The sequence below is a fragment of the Dendrobates tinctorius genome, unplaced genomic scaffold (genome assembly GCF_039654945.1).
Source record: "Dendrobates tinctorius isolate UK_male_01 unplaced genomic scaffold, ASM3965494v1 ptg000177l, whole genome shotgun sequence".
In the NCBI taxonomy this organism is placed as follows: domain Eukaryota; kingdom Metazoa; phylum Chordata; class Amphibia; order Anura; family Dendrobatidae; genus Dendrobates; species Dendrobates tinctorius.
The window spans coordinates 6953967-6979538 of NW_027361844.1; the positions used below are offsets into that span (position 1 = coordinate 6953967).

The following is a 25572-nucleotide window of genomic DNA, read 5'->3' on the forward strand; positions in this document are numbered from 1 at the left end:
AACCACTGTTTGGGCGCATGGCAGAGCTTGGAAGGGAAGGAGCACCGTTTGACTTTTCCAATGCAGAATTGGCTGGAATTTAGATCAGATGCCATGTTGCGTTTGGAGAGCCCCTGATGTGTCTAAACAGTGGCAACCCCCAATTCTAACTCCAACCCTAACCCCAACACACCCCTAACCCTAACCCTAGCCTTAACCATAGCCCTAATCCTAGCCCTAACCCTAATCCTAACCCTAACACTAATGGGAAAATGGAAATAAATACGTTTTTTTTTAATTTTATTATTTTCCCTAACTAAGGGGGTGATAAAAGGCGGTTTGATTTACTATTTGTGGTGGGTTTTTATGTTTGGCAGCTGTCACATGCTAAAAGACGCTTTTTATTGTAAAAATAGTTTTTGCATCACCACATTTTGAAAGCTATAATTTTTCCATATTTTGACCCACAGAGTCATGTGAGGACTTATTTTTTGCAGGACGAGTTGACATTTTTATTGATACCATTTTCGGGCACGTAACATTTTTTGATCGCTTTTTATTCTGATTTTTGGGACACAGAATTTACAAAAACCAGCATTTCATGAATTTCTTTTGGGGGGGCATTTACACCGTTCCGCGTGTGGTAAAATTGATAAAGTGCTGTTCCGAGGGGCACAGGGAAGCACACAGGGAGCCCCTCCATGCGCGATTCTTCCCTATGCCCCCGGTACATTGCTATCATGTTTGATCTCAGTGTGCCAGGGGTTATTGTGCCGGGGGTGGTCCATGACCGCCCCTGACACATAGTGCCAGGTGTCAGCTGTGATAATCAGCAGACACCCAGCCGCAATCAGCGGCGCTCCCCCCGTGAGCGCTGCTGATCCCGTGTGACGTACTATTCTGTCCATGGGACAGAAGTCCCAGGTCACATGGACGGAATAGTACGTCCACTGTAATTAAGGGGTTAAGTAAGACATAGGAATTAGAGTTATAGTCCGTAATAATAGGGATAAAGTCATTATTAGGATTGTTGTGAGTTCATTTTCCCCTTCACCTTTAATGTCTGATGAACTCCCTCTGCTGGTGAAGAGAGGTAGTGAAATTGATTGGGATGGGAAGAACCTGTTATCTGAACAGGCGGAGTGTGATTGGACATCTGGAATTTCTGAGTGGATATAAGGCAGCCGACGCCCTGCAGGGTTTGCTGGTGATCATTTCTGCTCTGAGCTCTGGCATCCAGTTTTAGTTCCTGTCTACTAAAAGCTAAGTTTTTGCCCTACTATTATTCCATGAGATTTTGTCTGGTTTCCTTAGTGTTTGCATTCAGCCAGTCCTGGTTGGGACTGGCTGAATTCCATTTTTGTCTCTGATCAGTTGATCTCTTTGCTCTGTTTTCAGAATATACCTGAGTGCTGATATAGTGATTTTGAAGTCTAGCGACTTCAGGGCATTTTTTCCTATCAGACAGTTGGGACATTTTTGTAGGGTTTTTTGCGGATTGCAGCCAGCATCTTTTCTGTCCTGTCCTATCTAGTTAGTTGGGCCCCATCGTTTGCTCAGCCTGTCTTTCTGTCTGTGTTTGTGTTTTCATCTGTTTTTCACCGACAATACATGTTGGGGGCTGTCTATTGCTTTGGGGTCTGCTCTGGGGCAGTTTAGATTTCCCCTTTCTTTCTTTAGGCTTATGTAGTTCTCCGGCTGTGACGAGGGGTCTAGGGCACCGTAGGAACCCCCCACGGCTACTGTTAGTTGTCACTAACTGTTAGTCAGGGGTCTGCAATCCGATAGCTACCAACCTCTCCGGTTTTCTGGACTTAGCTTGTATTTTTGTTTTCTCCTCCGGTGACTCATTCATAACATAGGATTTTGTGTTTTGTTGTTGCCATTTAGGAGTTCTTGGCAAGGTTTGCTTTCACCAAACTCTTTGACCTTGTCTAAGATATGTTTGTCATACCCTTTTTACACAAATTTTTTCGCCAAAATTTTCGCTTCTTTGTTGAAATCTTGATTTCTAGAACAATTGCAGTGGATCCTCATTTATAGACTTTTAGGAACATTCAGTAACCAACTAGGTAAATGACAACTGTCAGTTGGGATAGCACTATTTGCATCTGTGGGTTTCTGAAATGTACAAGTGTGAATGACATGATCCTCAATAAAAAATGTTTAAATCGTGCTTGTCGTAGAAGTAGTTTTTTAAAAAACAAACATTTTTATTAAAATCAATTAAAAACTGGTTCAGTGCTTCTTGGCCCCCTGACCAAATAAAAATAATATCATCGATAAAACTTTGCCAGAGGACTAGGTTCGCGTACAGCCCGCTGCTGGGGAAGATGCAAACTTCCAGCGGCCCACATACAGGTTTGCGTAACTTGGTGCTAACCTAGTCCCCATGGCAGTGCCCCACTGCTGGGTATAGTACATACATTAAATAATTCAGTTAAAATAGAAAACCACATTTGCCATCCACATTCACCACCCCATCCCCCCTCCATCACGACTCATACACATCAGCCCCTCTCTACTTCCCTCTCCATGTACAGCTCCCATGCACTTCTCACCTTTCTGAAAAACCTCAGCCCATCTTGCCCAAACACATCGCACAAAAAAACTTCTTACATTTCAAAGAACTACTTGCTCTTTATGTTCCTACTCCTACTAACTTCAGGGGACATGTCCCCTAACCCCGGTCCACCATCCCCCAACCTCAACCCCTACCCTACCCCATATCAAAACCATAATAATCTTATTATTATTCCTTGCACTCCCTCATCTCCTTCATTTAATTGTGCCCTCTGGAATCCACGGTCTGTATGTAACAAACTTCCTTTCCTGCACAATTACTTTCTGAACAACTCTCTGAATCTGTTGGCCCTCACTGTAACCTGGATTCAGGATTCTGACACTGTCTCCCCTGCTGCCATTTCCCATAGTGACTTACAATTCACCCATTCCCTGAGACCCACAAACAGACCTGGTGGTAGAGGTGGCATACTCCTGTCCCCACAATGCACTTTCCGGGTCATCCCCACAGTTCCATCACTCTCATTCCCTTCTTTTGAGGTCCACACCATCAGGCTCTTCCATCCCCTCTCCCTCAGAGTAGCAGTCATATACCAGCCCCCAGGCTCACCCACTTTCTTGACCACTTCTCAGGCTGGCTGCCGTACTTCATGTCCTCAGAACTACCAACCCTTATCCTGTGAGACTTCAACATCCCCATTAACAGCCCCACTTCCACATCTGCATTCCAGCTTCTATCACTCACACCACTTCTCTAGGGCTTCTCACAGCTCTCAACCTCTGGGACACACAAAGACGGTGTCACCCTTGACCTGGTCTTTGTCCGGCTCTGTTCAATCTCCTACCTAAATAACTCACCGCTTCCTCTCTCTGACCACAACATTCTCTCCTTCACGCTCACAAATCCTAGCCCACCCTAGCACACTACTACCTACCACACATACAGAAATCTACATGCCATTTACCCTCATACACTTTCAGACTCCCTACACTCATCCCTGTCCCTAATCTCCTCTTTTTCCTGCCCTGATCTGGCTGTTCATCACTACAACGACACTCTTAGAAGAACCCTTGACCAAGTAGTGCCCCTCATCCTCAGAACTTCCAAACACAGAGTAAAACAGCCCTGGCTCACATCGCAAACTTGACTTCTCCAGCGATGCTCTAGGAGTGCTGAACGCCGATGGAGAAAAACTCGCACACTAGAAGACTTCACCCACTTCAAATTTATGTTAAGAACTTATAACTCTGCCCTTCACCTCACCAAACAGACCTACTTCACCACCCTGATCTCACTAGCCAACAACCCCAAGAAACGTTTTGACACCTTTCCCTCCCTCCTCAGGCCAAAAGCACAAGCCCCTATCACAGACATTTGTGCGGATGACCTGGCCTCCCACTTTATAGAGAAAATAGATAATATCCGTCAGGAAATCCGCTCCCAACCACCAAGTGCTGTGACTCCCATCCCTCCCTGCTTTTCCCCTGGCTCACTTTCCACATTTGATCCCATCACAGAAGTCTCCAGACTCCTCTCTTCTTCTCTTCCGATTACATGCACAACCGACCCCATTCCCTCACATCTCCTACAGTCTCTCTCCAGTCGTCACAACTCACCTACCTACAATCTTTAATCTCTCCCTCTACTTGGGCATTTTCCCATCCTCCTTCAAACACTATTGTTACACCATCACTAAAGAAACCCGCTCTCGATCCATCCTGCACAAACAACTACAGACCAGTCTCCAATCTCCCCTTCATCTCTAAACTTTTGGAGCACCTAGTCTACTCCCGCCTTACCTGTTACCTCTCCACGCACTCTCTCCTAGACCCTTCACAGTCTAGCTTCTGCCCCCTACATTCGAATGAAACTGCACTCATCAAAGTGACCAATAACCTTCTGACAGCAAAATGTAACGATGACCACTCTCTGCTCATTTTTCTTGACCTTTCTGCAGTCATCTTCTCTTCCTCTCGCTGTCGAGGTACCTCAGGGCTTAGTCCTTGGCCCCCTTCTCTTCTCTCGCTACACAGCCACAATTGGACAGACCATCAGCAGATTTGGCTTTCAGTACCATCTTTATGCTGATGACACACGACTGTAGGAAGAAAGATGGTGTGGGATAGGTTCCCACACGTATCGCCACAATTGTGGCTTCCTCAGGGAAAAAGATGCTATCTTTTTCCCTGAGGAAGCCACAATTGTGGCGATACGCGTGGGAACCTATCCCACACCATCTTTCACCCTACTGCCAGGGCCCTGGCTTAGACTCTAGGATCCACACTCACTCTGGTGTGTGAGCATACTTCAGCCCAGGAATGGGTTTGTTATCTTCCCCAAAATTGTGTACTACTAGTTTCTCTTCTTAGGCTATGTTGAGGGACCTGTATTTAACAGGCTTATTACTTTCTTCTCACATGCCTTTTTGTGTTTCTCTGGGCCCATATGGTACTATTGTTATGCACTTCATAGCCATTTAAGGTTTTTTTGTCATCTTTTATAAAATTTGTGCGCTATTGGTATTTTTACTTTTTGCCATTGCTGAGAGACCGGCATTCAACAGGTTAAATTACTCTCTTCTCATACGCTTTTTTTTTCTGTGGATCTCTGGGCCCACATGGTATTTCTCATATGTACTTTATAGCCACTGAAGTATTATCTGACGCTGCTACATATGTATTTTATATTTATGATGTGCAATACCTTTGACAGTGGCTTTATGTACTTATCTGGTTCTTTGGGAGATTAGTAGGTGTGGTAATTCATTGCTTCTATAATAAGGCATGACTCATTGTAGGTCCTTTTTGTATTGTAAATGTTTTTAATATGCTTTGTGTGCTTTTTGTAATATTGTCTAATAAAGTGTCATTATTCTTTATATATACAATTGAGGTGCTCCTTTATATATGGGCATGATCTTTTTTCTTGCTCTTCTATGTCAAGTTCTTATAATAGGCCACACTGGCTATCACAAGAGCCACTATAATAATAATAATCTTTATTTTTATATAGCGCTAACATATTCCGCAGCGCTTTACAGTTTGCACACATTTTCATCACTGTCCCTGATGGGGATCACAATCTAAATTCCCTATCAGTATGTCTTTGGAGTGTGGGAGGAAACCGGAGTGCCCGGAGGAAACCCACGCAAACACGGGGAGAACATACAAACTCCTTGCAGATGTTGTCCTTGGTGGGAATCGAACCCAGGACTCCAGCGCTGCAACGCTAACCACTGAGCCACCGTGCTGACCACTGCTAAGTAACAGTGACACAGAGAACACAGCTAGAAAAAGTTTAAATGTTTATTAAGATCCATGTCAATTATGTTTACACCACTATGATAGATATATGAAAAATTGTTTGGGACTAGAGACCAGAAAGGTTTTCTAATGGTACAGGCAACATTTAAAGGGAATCTGCCACAAGGTTTTTCCCATGCAGTCTGAAATCAGGATAATGCAAAAACAGAGGCCCTGATTTCAGCGATGTATCACTTACTGGACTGTGTGGTGTAGTTTTGATAAAATCAGTGTTTTAGCAGCAGGAGATTATCATTAGAGAACTAAGGGTCCCGTCACCCACAGCGATCTCGCTAGCGAGATCGCTGATTTTGTGACACATCAGCGATCTCGCCAGCGAGATCGCTGTGTGTGACGGGGATCAGCGATCGGCCCCCCTGCCGGTTATCACTGATCGTGCTCGAGCGGGCTGGGACGTTTTTTCGATCGCTGGTCTCCCGCTGCCCAGCACGCATCGCGTGTGGCAGCGAGAGACAAGCAATCAGTGACGCTGGTTTCTAATGTAAACGTCGGGTATCCAGGAGCGTCGCTGGTCCTGATCGCTGGGGCTTTCTATGTGACAGCTCACCAGCGATCAGCCTAGCGATGTCCCAGCGATCCCATCCATGTCGGATCGCTGGTGGGATTGCTGGGACATAGTTATGTGTGACGGGGGCTTAAGCCTACTGTCATGTAGTCAAGCATGTTCATAAGCCCTGGATAACCCTCCCCACCATTGATTGGCAGCTTTTTGTGTACACTGTACATGGGTAGAAAGCTGCCAATCAGTGGTGTGGGTTAGGTTATACAGAACTCAGCATTCAGAGAACTGCTAGATCTGCAGCAGTTAAAACAGTGATTTTATCAAAATGACAGCAAGTAACTTAATAAGTGATACATCACTGGTATCAGGATCTCTGTTTCTACATTATGCTGCTCTCAGAGGGGGGGGGCCTCAAAAACCTGTTGACAGGTCCCCTTTAAAATAATATTACTAAAAGTGTACCTGTCTCTTAAAGGCTAGTTTCACACTAGTGTATAGAGGAGCTGCGGCGGGAAGCGGACTTCCTCAGTGAAGCTCTGCCCTCTGCCGCACCTCCTCCGGTCAGCTCCGCATGCGGCCTGCATACCCTATCTTTAACATTGGGTACACAGGCTGTGCCGATGTATGCGGATGCCTCCGCATGCGTCTTTTTGACGGTGCGGCGACATGCGCTGAACTCAACGTGTTGCATTTTATTGCAGTTGCCACACAGTCAAAAAGACGCATGCAGAGGCATCCGCATACATCGGCACAGCCTGTGTACCCAATGCTAAAGATAGGGTAGGCAGGCCGCATGCCGATGGAGGTGGAGCTGAACAGAGGAGGTGCAGCAGTGGGCGGAGCTTCACTGAGGAAGTCCGCATCCCTCCACAGCTCCTCCATACGCTAGTGTGAAACTAGCCTAAGTGACATTTCGGAATAATCTGTCTTGTGTACGTATACATGAGGAATAACACAATTTCTGGCCATGATATTACTTGTGTCCTGCATTTTTCATCAGTTTTTCACTCTGCAAGCTCTATCTCTATTTCTTCAGTCGTCACCGAGCTAGTCAGTGGAGACTTCTATGATGTCTACCATGAACATGGAACATTCTTGCTCCCCCATATCCATACACCAGGTGTTCAGAAGCAGCAGCAGCAGAAGAGGATATTATATAGCAGTATTCAGCACTGTAACTGTGAATCAAGGTCTGGGGTAAAGTAAACACAGGGCTGGTTTTAGGCTAAGTGGGGCCCTAGGCAAAGTTTAAAATGGGGGCCCAAATGCTAACATATTGCACATCACACAAGCATTTCGGTTGTAGTTACATGCGCTGAGTTCAGGACGCTAAACAAGTGTGATCGACAATATTGAAATCATTCAACACTTGTTTCCTGGCCTCTTTCCACCGTCTGAGAAAGAATGATGGGGACAGAACAATCACTATTAGATCAATCTGTCCCCATACAGTATCATGTTATCAGCAGCATATCTACAGTTTGCTCCGGTGATGTGCTGTGGAGAACAATGATTTTTGTTTTGGCATAAACAATCCAATCACTCAATGAATATGCAGCATTTTGCTTGTTTAGTATAATACACCCTATAGTCCTCGATATACTATAATGTGCACCATAGTCCTCCATATTGTAAAATACACTCCCCATAGTCCTCCATATAGTATAATACACTTCCCATAGTCCTCCATATAGTATAATACACTTCCCATAGTCCTCCATATAGTATAATACACTCTTCATAGTCCTCTATATATTAAAATACACTGCTCAGTCCTCCACATAGTATAATACACTCATCATAGTGCTCCATATAGTATAATGCACCGCCATAGTCATCCATGTAGTACAATCCACTTCCCATACAGTAGTATAATGCACCCCATAGTTTTTCATATAGTATAATGTATTCCCCATAGTCCTCGATACAGTATAATGCAGCCCACATATAGTATAATGCAGCCACCCCATAGAGCATAATGCAGCCAGTCCACAGAGTATAATGCAGCCACCCCACAGAGTATAATGCAACCACCCCACAGAGTATAATGTAACCACCCCTGTTATGATTGGGTCACCAAGGAGGAAAGCAAGACCAAGCTAGGCCACAGAAAACCAGAGAGGTTGGTAACTAAGCAGATTGCAGACCCCTGATCCTATCCACACAACTAGCAGTAGCCGTGGAGCGTACCTACAATGATCCTAGACGCCTCGACACAGCCGGAGAACTAAATAAGCCTAAAGCAAGAAAGGGGAAATCTAAACTGCCCCAGACAGACCCCAAAGGAATAGATAGCCCCCAAACATATATGGTAGGAGAGACAAGATGAAATCACAAACGCAGGTAGGAACATAGACTGAGCAAACTATGGGGCCCACACTAACTAGACAGGACAGAAAAAGAAAGACTCTGTATGCAATCACGCAAAAAACCCTGCAAAAAATGCCCAACACGTCTGATAGAAAAATACTGAAGTCACTAGACTTCGCCCACTATATCAGCACTCTGGTATATTCTGAAAGCAGAGCAAAAAGAGGCCAATCTAATAAGAGACAAAAACAAACTGGCACAAGCAGCAACATAAGGATGGAAATTCAGCACAGCCCCAGCCGGAGCTGGCTGACCACACAAAACTGAAATAGACAAAACCAGATCAAATGTGAACAATAGCAAAAGAACACTTCGCTGAGCATGCAGGGACTGAGCTGGAAACTAAGACCTCAGGAGGCAGGAAAAAATCACCAGCAGGGATAGAGGGAGTCGGCTGTCTTAAATCCAGTCAGAAACTCCAGATCTCCAGTCATCCTCCTCATTATCAGGTGGCAGGCCTCTGTTAATTAGATCAGCTTCATTACCTCCAGTAACCACCAGAGGGAGCCCGGAAAGAGAACTCGCGACCCCTCTGTCAATATAACCAGCTCCACTACCTTCACTAGTAACCAGAGGTAGGCCAGAAAGCGAATTCACAACACCCCCCATAGAATATAATGCACCCCCCTCATATAGTATAATGTAGCCCCCTTATAGAGTATGATGCAATCACCCTCATAGAATATAAATATAATACAGCCCCCCCATAGAATATAATGTAGCCCCAAATAGAATATAATACAGCCCACCTCCCCATAGAATATAATGTAGCCCCATCAAAGAGTATAATGCAATCCTCCTTCATAAAATCTAATACAATAGAGGTACAGAGAGATACATAAAGTGCATGTATACTAACGTCAGAAGCCTAGCCAACAAAATGGAGGACTTAGAATTAATTTTGTTGGAACATAATTATGACATGGTGGGGATATCTGAGACATGGCTGGATGAGAGCCATGACTGGGCTGTTAATTTACCGGGCTATAGTCTGTTCAGAAATGACCGTATGAATAAGCGAGGGGGAGACGTGTGTTTATATGTAAAATCATCCTTAAAACCCATCCTGCGTGATAATATATGTGAATCTAATGAAAATGTAGAGTCCCTGTGGGTGGAGATAAGGGGAGGGGGGGAAATAATAAATTACTGATAGGGGTTTGTTATAAGTCTCCAAAAATAATGGAAGCAACGGAGAATATCCTCATAAAGCAAATAGATGAAGCTGTGACTCAAGGAGAAGTCATTATCATGGGGGACTTCAACTACCCTGAAATACATTGGGGAACCGAAACCTGCAGTTCCAGCAAAGGTAATAGGTTTCTGAAAACTATGAGAGACAATTACCTTTCACAACTGGTTCAGGACCCAACAAGAGGGGGGGCACTGCTAGACCTAATATTAACCAACAGGCCAGCCCGCATATCAAATGTATGGGTTGAGGGTCACTTGGGTAATAGTGATCACAAGATAATAAGTTTTCATGTATCTTTTTAATAAGATGTGTAGTAGAGGGATTACAAGGACACTAAACTTCAGGAAACCAAAAGTATTTAGAGAATTAAAGCAAGTAGGTAGTGATGAGGCATTTAATAAATACAGAAGATTAAATAAATTCTGTAAAATGCAAATCAAGAGAGCAAAGGTTGAAACAGAGACTCATTGCCAGAGAAAGTAAAAATAATCCCAAAATATTCTTTAACTACATAAATAGTAAGAAACTGAAAAATTATAGTGTTGGCCCCCTTAAAAATAATCTGGGTGAAATGGTGGAAAAGGATGAGGAAAAAGCCAATATGCTAAATGACTTTTTTTCAACAGAATTTACACAAGAAAATCCCATGACGGATAACATGATCAATGATAACAAAAATTCTCCATTAAATGTCACCTGCTTAACCCAGCAGGAAGTACGGCGGTGTCTAAAAATCACTAAAATTGACAAATCCCTGGGCCCGGATGGGATACACCCCGATTACTGCAGAAATTAAGTACAGTCATAGATAGACCATTATTTTTAATCTGTAAAGATTTCATAATAACAGGGTCTGTACCACAGGACTGGCGTATGGCAAATGTGGTGCCAATATTCAAAAAGGGGACAAAAACTAAACTTGGAAATTATAGGCCAGTAAGTTTAACCTCAACTGTGGGTAAAATCCTGGAGGGTTTTCTAAGAGATACTATACTGGAGTATATGAAGAAGAATAACCTCATGACCCAATATCAACATGGGTTTACAAGGGACCGCTCCTGTCAGACTAATCTGATAAGCTTTTATGAAGAGGTAAGTTCCGGACTGGACGTGGTGTACATGGACTTTTCAAAAGCTTTTAATACGGTGCCACCCAAAAGGTTGATACTTAAAATGAGAACAATGGGGATAGGGGAAAATATGTGTAAGTGGAATAAGAGCTGGCTCAGGGATAGGAAACAAAGGGTGGTTATTAATGGAGCACACTCGGACTGGGTCACGGTTAGCAGTGGGGTACCACAGGAGTCAGTATTGGGCCCCCTTCTTTTTAACATATTTATTAATGACCTTGTAGGGGGCATAGAGAGTAGAATGTTATGAATGAGTCACCTTGGAGGCAAAAACAGAAGTACTAGCTAAGTCCAGAAAACCAGAGAAGTTGGCAGCTATCGGATTACAGACCCCTTAACCTATCAACAACAACTAGCAGTAGCCGTGGGGGGTTCCTACGGTGCCCTAGACCCCTCATTCACAGCCGGAGAACTACATAGCCTAAAGACAGAAAGGGAAATCTAAACTGCCCCAGAGCAGACCCCAAAGCAATAGGCAGCCCCCAACATATAATGACGGTGAAGCAAGATGAAAAAACACTCACACAGATAGAAAGATAGGCTGAGCAAACGATGGGGCCCAAGCTAACTACATAGGACAGGATAGAAAAGCTGCTGTCTGTAATCCGCCAAAACCCTATCAAAACAAGAGCCAACAGCTGATAGGGAAAAAAGCCCTGAAGACGCTAGGCTTCAAAAAGACTATATCAGTACTCAGGTATTTTCTGAAGACAGAGCAAAAAGGAATTCAGCACACCCCAGCAGGGAATGGCAGAAATCCAGAAAAACAAGGAAAAACAAAACCAAAACACTAATGCAAAAAGGAGAGCAGAAAACTTAGCTTTTGAGGAGCAGGAATCAGACTGGTCTCCTAGAATCCCTCAGAGAGATCACCAGCAAGGCAGAAGGGCGTCGGCTGCCTTATATCCAGTCAGCAATTCCCGTCACCCAGTCATCATTATCCTGCCCAGATGCTTGGTAATCAGCCTCACTACCTTCCTTCACCAGAAGAGGGAGTTCATCAGACCTCAATGGTGAAGGGGAAAATGAACTCACAACAGTACCTCCCCCTTGAGGAGGGGTCACCGAACCCTCATCCAAGCCACCAGGTCCATCAGGATGAGCCCGATGAAAAGCATGCACCAATCTTTTGGCATGAATATCAGAGGCAGAGACCCAGGAATTATCATCCTGACCATAACCCTTCCACTTAACCAAATACTGGAGTCTCCGTCTACCCAGACGGGAATCCAGTATCTTCTCTACCTCATATTCCATGTTACCTTAAACCAATACAGGGTCCGGAGGTGCCACCCCAGGAACTACTGGTTCAACAAACCTCTTCAACAAGGACTTATGAAACACATTATGGATTTTAAATGTGACAGGAAGAGCCAAACAAAAAGAGACCGGATTAATAATCTCCAAAATCTTGTAAGGTCCAATAAATCTAGGCTTAAACTTAGGAGAAGCCACCTTCATAGCGATATTTTTTGATGATAACCAAACCATATCACCAACCTTAAACAGGGGACCAATGGTCCTATGTCGGTTGGAAAACCGCTGGGCCTTTTCCTGGGAGAGAGATAACTTATCCACCACTTGGTCCCAGATCTGGTGCATTCTCTCCACCACAGTGTCAACACCTGGGCAGGCAGAAGGCTCCACCTGCCCTGAAGAAAATCGAGGATGAAACCCAAAGTTACAAAAAAAAGGTGACATCAAAGTGGCAGAACTAGCTCTATTATTTAAAGCAAATTTGGCCAAGGGCAAAAATGAAACCCAATCATCCTGATCAGCGGAGATAAAACATCTCAAATACGACTCCAAGGTCTGGTTTGTTCTCTCCGTCTGCCCATTGGTCTGAGGGTGAAAAGCAGAGGAGGAGGACAACTGAATTCCCAGCTTGGAACAGAAAGTCCTCCAAAATCTAGACACAAACTGAACTCCTCTGTCAGATACAATGTTCTCAGGAATCCCGTGCAAGCGAACCACCTGTTGCAAAAACAGGGGCACCAACTCAGAGGAAGATGGCAACTTAGGGAGTGGTACAAGATGAACCATCTTAGAGAACCTATCACAAATCACCCAAATAACAGTCATTCTCTGAGAGACAGGCATATCAAAGAAGAAATCCATTGAAATATGGGACCATGGCCTCCTGGGGACCGGCAAAGGCATCAACAACCCACTAGAGCGAGAACAAGGTTTAGACCAGGAGCAAGTCCCACAGGACTGCACAAAATTCCTGACATCACGAGACAAGGCAGGCCACCAAAAAGACTGACTCACCAGATCTCTAGTACCAAAAATACCTGGATGACCAGCCAATGCAGAGCAATGAACTTCAGACATCACTCTCTTCTTCCACTGGTCAGGAACATACAACTTCCCACTGGGACATTGCTCAGGTTTGTCCTCCTGGAACTCTTCCACAGCACGTCTCAAATCGGGCGAGATGGCAGAAAGAACTACCCCTTCGCCTAAGATGGTAGCAGGCTTGGTCACCACAGGAGAATCAGCAAAGAAGCTCCTAGAGAGAGCGTCAGCCTTGACATTTTTAGTGCCAGGAAGAAAAAAGACCACAAAATCAAAACGTGTAAAAAAACAAGGCCCACCTAGCCTGTCTAGGGTTCAAGCGTTTGGCCGACTCCAGGTAAATCAAATTCTTGTGGTCAGTGAGGACCACGACTTGATGTTTAGCTCCCTCCAACCAATGTCTCCACTCCTCAAATGCCCATTTCATGGCTAACAGTTCCCGTTTCCCCACATCATAGTTACGTTCAGATGGAGAGAACTTTCGGGAAAAGAAAGCACAGGGATTCATTTTAGATGTTACAGGATCCTTTTGGGACAAAACAGCTCCTGCACCAATCTCAGAAGCGTCCACCTCTACCTGGAACGGGAGTGAGACATCAGGTTGCCGCAAAACTGGGGCAGAAGTGAATCTTTGCTTCAGTTCCTGAGAGGAAGAAACAGCCTCCGGAGACCAATTCAACACATCAGCACCCTTCTTAGTCAGATCAGTCAATGGCTTGGCAATACTAGAAAATTTTGCTAGAAATTTCGGATAAAAATTAGCAAAACCCAAAAACTTCTGGAGGGCCTTCAAAGAAGTGGGCTGAACCCAATCATAAATGGCCTGTACCTTGGCCGGGTCCATTTCAATAGTTGACGGAGACAAAATAAATCCCAAAAAAGAAATCCTCTGTACCCCAAAAAGGCATTTCGATCCTTTGACATACAGGCAATTCTCCCTCAAGATCCGGAACACAGTCCGAACATGTTCCACATGAGAATCTCAATCCTTGGAGAAGATCAAAATATCATCCAGATAGATAATCAAAAATTTATCCACAAAGTCTCGGAAAATATCGTTCATGAAGCACTGGAATACAGAAGGGGCATTAGTGAGCCCAAAAGGCATCACCAGGTACTCAAAATGTCCCTCCGGAGTATTAAACGCCGTCTTCCATTCATCCCCATGCTTAATGCGGATAAGATTATACGCCCCCCTGAGGTCAAGCTTGGTAAACCAGCAAGCACCTTTAACTCTGGAGAATAGATCCGAAATCAGGGGTAACGGATACTGATATTTAATAGTAATTTTGTTGAGGGCATGATAATCAATACAAGGCCTTAATGAACCATCCTTTTTGGCCACGAAAAAAACCCAACACCTAAGGGTGAAGAGGATGCTCTAATATGACCCTTCTCCAACGCCTCCTTAATATAGGATCGCATAGCCTCGTGCTCGGGTACAGATAAATTGAAGAGCCGACCCTTGGGAAATTTACATCCCGGGCTCAGTTCAATTGCACAGTCATAACTCCTATGAGGAGGCAAAGACGCAGACTCATTCTCACTAAATACATCATAAAAATCCGCCAAATAGTCAGGAACATCATGCGACTGAGGTGAGGTGGAAAAAAACGGAGCCTCACTAAGGGCACACCGACAACCCCAACTCACCACAGACACAGATTTCCAATCCAAAACTGGATTATGAATTTGCAACCAGGGAAACCCCAGAACAATGGTATCATGCAAATTATGCAACACCAAAAATCTGCAATTTTCTTGATGGTCTGGGGCGACCCGCATTACCACCTGGGTCCAAAACTGAGGTTTATTTTTCGCCAAAGGAGTAGCATCAATCCCCCTCAAAGGGATAGGTGTCCGCAGAGGTGTCATCGGAAATCCACAACGTTTAGCAAAATCCAAATCCATTACGTTCAGGGCTGCTCCCGTATCCACAAAAGCCTTGGCGGAAAATGTGGACAGGGAGCAGATCAGAGTAATTGCCAGAAGAAACTTAGGTTGAACACCACCCACAGAAAACGTGTGTGCAAAACGTTTCTCTCGTTTAGGACAGACAGAAATAATATGCGAGGCATCTCCACAAAAAAAACACAGCTTATTACGCCTTCTGAACTCCTGACGTTGCTCCCTGGACAAAACTCTATCACGTTGCATAGGTTCAGACACTTGTTCAACAGGTGGCAACACCTCTCGTGCAGTCTTGCGTTCACGTAAACGCCGATCAACCTGAATGGCTAATGACATAGAATCGTCAAGACCAGAGGGAACAGGAAATCCCACCATAGTATCTTTTACGGCTTCTGACAAACCCTTCCGAAAGAGAGCTGCCAAGGCATTATCATTCCAGGTAGTAAGGACCGCCCACTTTTGGAATTTTTGACAGTACAATTCTGCAGAATCTTGACCATGGCTCAATGCCAACAGGGTCTTTTCAGCCTGATCAATAGCATTAGGTTCGTCATACAACAACCCCAAGGCTTGAAAAAATGCGTTCACATTAGTCAGAATAGGATCATCTGGTTTCAAAGAAAACGCCCAATCCTGGGGATTGCCACGCAGCAAAGAGATGACAATTTTAACCTGCTGCGCGGAGCTCCCTGACGAGTTAGGCTTCAAGGCAAAAAATAATTTACAATTATTTTTGAAATTCAAAAATTTAGACCGATCCCCAAAAAACACATCAGGAGTAGGGATCTTTGGTTCAGCATGTGAATGAGCAAGGTAGGCAGAAATTTCCCGCACTTCCGCAGCGAGCTGCTCCACACGATCAGACAATTGCTTTATCTCCATTGAGAGAAAAAAAAATTCCCCCTACGGCCTCAGAGATATAGAGGAAAAAATATACACACTTTTTTTTTTTTTTTTACAATACGTTCCTGCTATTGAGTACCCTAGGATCTGCGGTATGGCTGGTGATTCTGTTATGAATGAGTCACCGTAGGAGGCAAAAACAGAAGTACTAGCTAAGCCCAGAAAACCAGAGAAGTTGGCAGCTATCGGATTACAGACCCCTGAACCTATCAACAACAACTAGCAGTAGCCGTGGGGGGTTCCTACGGTGCCCTAGACCCCTCTACCACAGCCGGAGAACTACATAGCCTAAAGACAGAAAGGGAAATCTAAACTGCCCCAGAGCAGACCCCAAAGCAATAGGCAGCCCCCAACATATAATGACGGTGAAGCAAGATGAAAAAACACTCACACAGATAGAAAGATAGGCTGAGCAAACGATGGGGCCCAAGCTAACTACATAGGACAGGATAGAAAAGCTGCTGTCTGTAATCCGCCAAACCAAAACCCTATCAAAACAAGAGCCAACAGCTGATAGGGAAAAAAGCCCTTAAGACGCTAGGCTTCAAAAAGACTATATCAGTACTCAGGTATTTTCTGAAGACAGAGCAAAAAGGAATTCGGCACACCCCAGCAGGGAATGGCAGAAATCCAGAAAAACAAGGAAAAACAAAACCAAAACACTAATGCAAAAAGGAGAGCAGAAAACTTAGCTTGTGAGGAGCAGGAATCAGACTGGTCTCATAGAATCCCTGAGAGATCACCAGCAAGGCAGAAGGGCGTCGGCTGCCTTATATCCAGTCAGCAATTCCCGTCACCCAGTCATCATCATCTTGCCCAGATGCTTGGTAATCAGCCTCACTACCTTCCTTCACCAGAAGAGGGAGTTCATCAGACCTCAATGGTGAAGGGGAAAATGAACTCACAACAGTAGAATTTCAATATTTGCAGATGACACTAAACTCTGCAGGGTAATCAATACAGAGGAGGACAATTTTATATTACAGGAGTATTTATGTAAGCTAGAAGCTTGGGCTGATGAATAACAAATGAGCTTTAATGGGGATAAATGTAAGGTCGTGCACTTCGGTAGAACAAACAAGATGTATAATTATGTGCTTAATTGTAAAACACTGGGCAAAACTGTCACTGAAAAAGACCTGGGTGTATGGGTGGACGACAAACTCACAATTAGTGGCCAGTGTCAGGCAGCTGCTGCAAAGGCAAATAAAATAATGGGATGCATTAAAAGAGGCATAGATGCTCATGAGGAGAACATAATTTTACCTCTATATAAGTCACTAGTACGACCACACTTAGAATACTGCATACAGTTCTGGTCTCCGGTGTATAAGAAAGACATAGCTGAACTGGAGCAGGTGCAGAGAAGAGTGACCAAGGTTATTAGAGAACTGGGGGGTCTGCAATGCCAAGATAGGTTATTACACTTGGGGTTATTTAGTTTGGAAAATCGAAGGCTTATGTGTGATGTTATTACAATGTATAAATATATGCGGGGACATGTGGCGCCCCTGAGGCTCAGTCGCCACAGAGGTACTGCACCTTCTCCTAAGGTGTGGTGCCCCACCATCCAGGTAAGTTGGAGGCTCCTGACCACGCTCCAACACTCGCACCCCACACAATAGAGTAGTTCAGCAAAACCACATTGCGGCTCCTTGCTTAGAGAGAAGCAGAGCACCTTTGGTGGTTCCCTGCTTGGAACACTAAACGTGCTGGGAGGTGGGTGGAGTTGAGAATACACATAAACGAGCGGGAAGGTTTTGGGATTTGTGAGAGTCAGTTGTTCAGTCAGTCAGACGGGGAGTCTGAGAGAGGAAGCCACTCGGAGAGGAGTGGGGATCCCTGGAAGAGGAATGGACGAAGGAGTGCTGCAGCTGCCTCAGTGATCTGAGCCAGCTGGCACGGGAAAGGAAAGGAGAAAGACATTGAACCAAAGCCTGAGTTTCCATAGAAGGGAAAGACAAGTACGGAACGTAGGAGTGAAAGGGAACAAAGAGGACGTGGGTTAGAGGAAGAACCCTGCCGAGAAGTTCTAAGTGCAAGGCCAGCGCCCGGTCCCCGAGGTTGTATGGACACTAATGGTTCTGCAGCAGACACCGGTGGAGTAGTGGGCTGTAAATGCACTACTCCCATCTAAGGCTTGGGGGCACAACAGCAATTTGGATACAGAGCCGGGACTCAGTGTAGAGAGTCCCCGAAGCAGGCTACAGCTGTCTGCCGTACAAATAGAGTTCTTGGGAACATCTGTCAGGAGGAACTCCAGTGTAACTCAGTACTAGGAGATCTTCACACTTAAAGGCGCTATAGAGGAGACGTTCAGAAAAGGCACATAAGTTGGCGGAGTGTTGGAAGGGAGCATTCCATCTTGCCTGGAGGTTGACTGAGTCCCTGACCTGGAGGACATGGCACAGAAGCGGGCACTACAGACTGTGAGTAAAGCTTTGGAACTACATGCCCTGGTGTCCTCCATTCCTTCCGGCGTCCGTCCACCTGGCACTGCTACATCCCCTGCGCCAAACACTATACCATCTAAGTGTCTCTTCACCAATCCTGCCCTGGGACAACAGCCCTGCCTGTGGAGGGCTATAACATCATTGCTGCACCACACCATCTGTCCCGGAGGATCTCCCTTGCCGAACACCACAGGTGGCGTCACGAACTATTCCATTAACTACATTCCACCATTTCCGTTCCCCGCCATTGCTTGGGCGCCCGGGGCCACGGACCGGGTCACCGCTGCTGTGACACATCCCACTGACACCGGCCCGGTACCGAGTACCCCATGGCCCTGCGAGGGCGACCCAGACAGTACAAATACCTTTCTAATGATCTTTTTACTCTTAGACCTGTGATGGGGACAAGGGGGCATCCTCTACGTCTGGAGGAAAGAATGTTTAAGCATAATCACAGACCCGGATTCTTTACGGTAAGAGCAGTGAGACTATGGAACTCTCTGCCATATGATGTTATAATGAGTGATTCCCTACTAAAATTTAAGAATGGACTGGATGCCTTTCTTGAAAATTATAATATTACAGGATATATACACTAGCTTCCTTAACATTGCGTTGGGCCAGGGAGCTAGTCTGATTGCCGTATGTGGAGTCGGGAAGAAATATTTTTCCCCAATGTGAAGCTTACTGTTTGCCACATGGTTTTTTTTGCCTTCCTCTGGATCAACATGTTAGGGCAAGTTAGGATAGGATATGGGTTGAACTAGATGGACTTAAAGTCTTCCTTCATCCTTAATAACTATGTATAATGTACCCCCCAAAGTATATAACACAGCCAGATAGTATATAACACAGCCTCCCCCATAGAATATAATATACCCCCATGGTATATAACACAGCCTCCCTCATAGAATATAATATACCCCCATAGTAATTAACACAGCCTTCCCCATAGAATATAATATACCCCTCAATGGTATATAACACAGCCCGCATAGTATATAGCACAGCCCGCATAGTATATAGCACAGCCCTCATAGTATATAGCAATATAGCAAAGCCCGCATATTATATAGCACAGCCTGCAGAATATATAGCACAGCCCTTATAGTATATGACACAGCCCACATCTCCCCCCCCCCAGAGAATGGCCCTACAGTCCAGTACTCACTGTTATAGTAAAAAACAAATACTATCCTCACCTCTCCTCGTGTCTGCGCTGCTCCCGGCAGATGCCAGTATAGTTCAATGCGGTGGGGGGAGTTGGTTCTGGTGGCAGGTGGGCCCCCCTGCCTCACGGACCCCATAGCGGCTGCGTGATGTGCCACAAGCTGCGAGCCCCTGGAGGAGCAGGGGCCCTAGGCAGCTGCCTGGTCTGCCAACCCCTAATGCCGGCCCTGAGTAAACACTAACTTGAAAGCAGTAGTATGGACCTGTCTTTGGTTCTCTATTCCACTCTGCTTCTCTCTCCTTGTCTCCCTTCTGTCTCCATAGACGTCAACAGGCAGATGTAATCTGACAACAGTGAGCTTGCAGTCTATCTTGTTTTGACCATTATAATTTTATCTGTTTTTCAGAGTGAACAATAAGTTCAGAAAGCACGGGACAGGAAGATCAAGCATATTTCTCTGAAAACACGAGATATACTTGCTTGCATTATTGATTTATGCAAAGTTTATTGACATGTCAGTGAAAATTGAAAGCGTACTCATGCATGCTTTCAAGTGACTTCTTATGTGTCCATGAAAAATAACACTATTTCTGGCCATTATATGATTTTTATCCTTCATTTTCACCAGTTTTTCCCTATGCAGGCCCTATATTTTAAATTGCAATTGACTACTATGATATCTCTCATGCACAGCACACAGAGAGGGTTTCCTGCTCTTCATACCTTAACTAGCATACTGACAGATGCAGCAGCAGCATGGAAGAAATTATACATTATAACTGAGCCATGTGGATGTGAGTCAAGCTTTGGAGTTAGGTAAAACACTTGTTAGAAAGCTCAGCCTGGTCTTTCTGTATCTTCCTCTGCCTGTTTCCTCACTGTGCTCTTCACTGCACCAATCCCCTCCCCTCTCCATAAAGTATAATTAGCTGTGTCACATGACACCACAGTGAGCTGGCAATCAGTCTGGTCTTAGCAGAGGCAGGGAGAGGACTGGCTGATAAGTGGGGAAGGAAGCAGATTTCTCTAATAAGATATATTGCACTATTGGTTTGTGCAGTTTGTTTAAATTATTGTCAGTTCTGTCTGTATGCTTTGAGATTATATGAATATGTGATGTCAGAAACCATGTAATTTGGTTGCACTTTAAATAACTTTAGATACCTGCCTTACTAGCATTCTTCTATTATTATTGGGATTGTTATGACAAATTGCAGAGTTTGTGTATATTCTGTAGATCGATTTGTACTCCATCAAAGGTGAAGCTTTAAGATCAGTGTTGGAGGATGACTGGCTTTCTTTAGGGAGATCATAAGAGGAGTAGAGGCTTACAGGCTGTGATTCTGTAAGAGAGTGTACCGTGAAAGGTGAGAGTCCTCACCAGTGTGCACCATTTGTGATTAGAGACTGTCATCAATGGCTCAGACAGAACCATGCAGAACGAGATGAAAGAGTAATTGTTGCAGGGAGGATGGATCCAAAGAGAGCACCAGATCAGGTGACCATCATGATGCAGTTCCCAGGTATAAAAAGCCGGCAGCATTGCAAAACAGAAGCAGATTTTGCACTTGGCGAAGGAACAGACAGGATGTGTGGTGTGTCAAGGGAGACAATGAGGCTGGGGTGTCAGGCCGTGACAAGAGGCCCAAGACAGGGGATTGTTGCGAACCTGGCACAGAACCCAGGCGGCGCCAGACGAGCCCTGGAATCCAGACTATGCTGGTCAAAGCCATAAGACCCGATCTACTCCAGGCATGTTCCGGAATCCAGTCTGCGCCGGTCTAGGCCCAAAAACCAGACATGGCCAGTCAGCAACAGGAATTCAGACGACACCAGTCAAGAGCCGAGGCCCAACCCTCATTCCACCGGGTACGAGATACATCCATCGTTGGTCAAGCACCAAAGATCTATGAGGAGGCTCGGCTCGGGGGAGGACACCTGTGGTGGCGAAGGGGAGGCGCGAGTGAGTCGGGCTGTCACTTCTGATACTTTCATACAGTACAGGGGTCATTCAGGGGTGGTTCAATGGATAGGGTGGCGACCATCCAGAGTGCGAAAAGCACAGAGAGCATTGATAGACTTTCAGAAAAAAACTGCCCAAAAAGTTGAAACACGGAGAACCGTGAGAAATTGCCAAAACAGAGAGAAATGAGTCTTCCAAAAAATTCCATAAAAAACAATTTTATTGTATTGAACAATGTCAAAGATTAAAAGAGGGAAATACGCATTCATTGAAAAAATGAAAAAATGCAAACATTGAGCAGCAGAGAAAATATTCAGCCCAAAAAGTACAATTTTTTCAGATAGTAAATAGTAACATGTATAAAAGTTTTTTAATATTAATTTTATAAAAGGGCTAGAACAGATCACAGAGGACAGTGGTTAAAGTGCAAAATACACATGAGCTCACAAGATAATGTAAGTCGAGTTCCTGGAAATAGGTAATTCATCGTAAAAGATATAATGACAAATTAGATACCGTATATACTCGAATATAAGTCGAGATTTTCAGCCCAAAAAATTGGGCTGAAAGTCCCCCTCTCGTCTTATATTCGAGTCATAAACAAAGGGGGTCGGAGGGGGAGGGGGGGCGGGGGTGTCAGGTCATACTTACCCGTCCTGACGTTGTCTTGAGCCCCCAGCTTCTCCCCATCCTCTCTCTTCCTGCCTTCAGCGGTCACGTGGTGCCGCTCATTAAAACTCATGAATATGTGCATATTCATGATTTTAATGAGCGGTACCACGTGACCGCTGAAGGCAGGAAGAGAGAGCGCGGAGAAGCTGGGGGCTCAAGACACAGCGTCAGGACGGGTAAGTATAGTGATACTCACCTGTCCTGCGTCCATGGCTGCTTGCTGCTGTCTGTGTCTGTCATCGGTCAGTGACTTCAGACAGCAGAGGGCGCGGTGACGTGGTTAGTGCGCGCCGCGCCCCCTGCAGTCTGAACGTCACTGACTGATGACGTGGCAGAGAGCGGTGAGCAGCCATGGACGCAGGACAGGTGAGAATCTGACACCCAGCGATGGAGAGATGAGTATGTCATTTTTTTATCTTTACATGCAGCAGCAGCGGCAGCACATGGGGGAATAATCTTAAGGAGCTTCTAATGGGGGCAGCATATGGGGGAACAATCTATGGAGCTTCTAATGGGGGCAGTATATGGGGGAACAATCTATGGAGCTTCTTATGGGGGCAGTATATGGGGGAACAATCTATGGAGCTGCTTATGGGGGCAGTATATGGGGGAACAATATGGAGCTTCTAATGGGGGCAGCATATGGGGGAATAATCTATGGAGCTTCTAATGGGGGCAGTATATGGGGGAACAATCTATGGAGCTGCTTATGGGGGCAGTATATGGGGGAACAATATGGAGCTTCTAATGGGGGCAGCATATGGGGGAATAATCTATGGAGCTTCTAATGGGGGTAGTATATGGGGGTACAATCTATGGAGCTTCTTATGGGGACAGTATATGGGGGAATAATCTATGGAGCTGCTTATGGGGGCAGTATATGGGGGAACAATATGGAGCTTCTTCTGGGGACACCATATGGGGGAATAATCTATGGAGCATTTCCCACCCTAGACTTATACTCGAGTCAATAAGTTCTCCCAGTTTTTTGTGGCAAAATTAGGGGGGTCGACTTATACTCGGATCGACTTATACTCGAGTATATACGGTAAGAATTTTTTTATATACACCATGGCCAGTCATTATATATAAGACAGCAGGAGTAGCCATAATTAAAAGGAGCTGAACATAAACATATTTACCCAAAGTCCAAGCTGCTGCAATGTACCCCTTGACGGTGCACCCCTTCTGAGGAAGAAATCGAAACGCGTGTATTTCCCTGTTTTAATCTTTGACATTGTTCAATATAATAAAATTGTTTTTTATGGAATTTTTGGAGGACTTATTTCTCTCTGTTTTGGCATTGATAGACTTGCGATCTAGCGGAAAGAACCAAAGATCCCCACTACGGTCTATCATATAGAGAGGATCGTTATAGTGGTACCCTTATTATTGTGGGCATTGATCTCATATGAAACGGGATACATTTAACATAGTGAAATCTCTCTGCAAAAGTTATAGTGTGCTAATAACAACTGTGATACCATTGTATGTGTTGAATATTGTACTCTTTAATTACCTGGTTATCCCTGAACTAAGCTTTGTGCAAACAACTATCCTTTTCTATATTCATACCCAGAGAATAAATAGTTAAGTTGGTTACTTCCGCCTTGTTCTTGTCTGCAGGTTGCATTCCGTCACCTGCTTACACTCCATGAAAAAAAACATGCACATTTGCTCCTTTAGGTGACGAGACAGTTTTCATCCTTTTCAGGAGAGATATAGTTTGCACTTTAAGATGCAAAAAATTCATAATACCTTTCCTTTATGCTGGGGAGGAGTGGCCATTCTTCCTGGGGAGTTTTCAGAGTTCTGTAAAGATGATGATTTATCATTTTCTTGCTCTGTAATAGAAAACAATATAGTGAATACTTTTTTGTACTTCTCATACAAAATTTATATATGATTGTAAATTTATATATGATACCTTTTAATGGCTAACTGAAAAGATGGTAACAAATTGCAAACTTTCGAGACTACTCAGGTCTCTTCATCAGGCTCGACTAACAATCTGACAATCACAATCACATATTTATTACGTCCCCTGTCTGGTAAATTATGCCCACTTTTAAGAGGTTGGTAGAGCTTGCTAGTACTTGTGTTATAACTCCTAAAGGTTGCAAAATATTTGGTCAACTGTAGGTTGCATAAAAAGCTTTTGCAGCAGTTTTATGCCATAAATCTGGTGAACACAGTTTGAAAATCTACAGTCGCCGATTCATCAGAGACTTATAGCAAGACGACAGGATAACGTACATCAAAAAAATGTTAAGCACAAACGGGAGGACGAATCCAACAAATACAACTGAGGGTCATATATAAAATTGCTTTATTGTGATTAAGGCAAGGTACAAGCATAACATGCTATACAGCCAAAAAAAGAGAGAATAAAAACAACGAAATAGGGACACAAGGACCCATGTGGCCAATGCTGCACTGAATAGTACGTATAGTTATATAGTCAATGATAAATCTTGCTCACTATCATAGGTGGTAGCCAATGCTACACTAAATTACACATATGTTTACATAGGCAATGGTATATATTGCCAACTATCATAAATAATTGCCAGTGCTGCACTAAATAGCCCCTATGATAACATAGTGTTTCGGAACACCTTCGTCACCCTGATGAAGGTGTTCCGAAACGCGCGTTGGGGCGGACACTGGGACCCCTGTTAATTCATCTGCCAGCTGCTACTCTGTTTAGGTAAATTATTATGTTCATACGTAATTATATCTTTAATTGTTGCCTGGTTCACTATCATCTAGCTTGCTATTTGTGTACCTATTAATGGCTACTTTATTTATTTTTATCTCCAACTTGGTTGTCTTTGCTATTTGAGCAATATATATATATATATATCACTACTATGTTATCATAGGCGCTATTTAGTGCAGCACTGGCAATTATTTATGATAGTTGGCAATATATACCATTGCCTATGTAAACATATGTGTCATTTAGTGTAGCATTGGCAACCACCTATGATAGTGAGCAAGATTTATCATTGACTATGTAACTATACGTACTATTCAGTGCAGCATTGGCCACATGGGTCCTTGTGTCCCTATTTCGTTGTTTTTATTCTCTCTTTTTTTGGCTGTATAGCATGTTATGCTTGTACCTTGCCTTAATCACAATAAAGCAATTTTATATATGACCCTCAGTTGTATT

At 44.3% G+C, this 25572-nt stretch overlaps 1 protein-coding gene across 3 annotated transcripts in view; it reads right to left on the reverse strand.

Moving 5' to 3' along the window:
- KIAA2012 (KIAA2012 ortholog) overlaps positions 1-25572 on the reverse strand; it is a 615491-nt gene that overhangs the window by 157267 nt on the left and 432652 nt on the right. For all 3 annotated transcript variants that reach the window (XM_073551517.1, XM_073551518.1, XM_073551516.1), the window contains exon 13: positions 24153-24238. In XM_073551517.1, coding sequence (XP_073407618.1) covers positions 24153-24238 — 86 coding nt within the window. The remainder of the gene's footprint in view (positions 1-24152; positions 24239-25572) is intronic.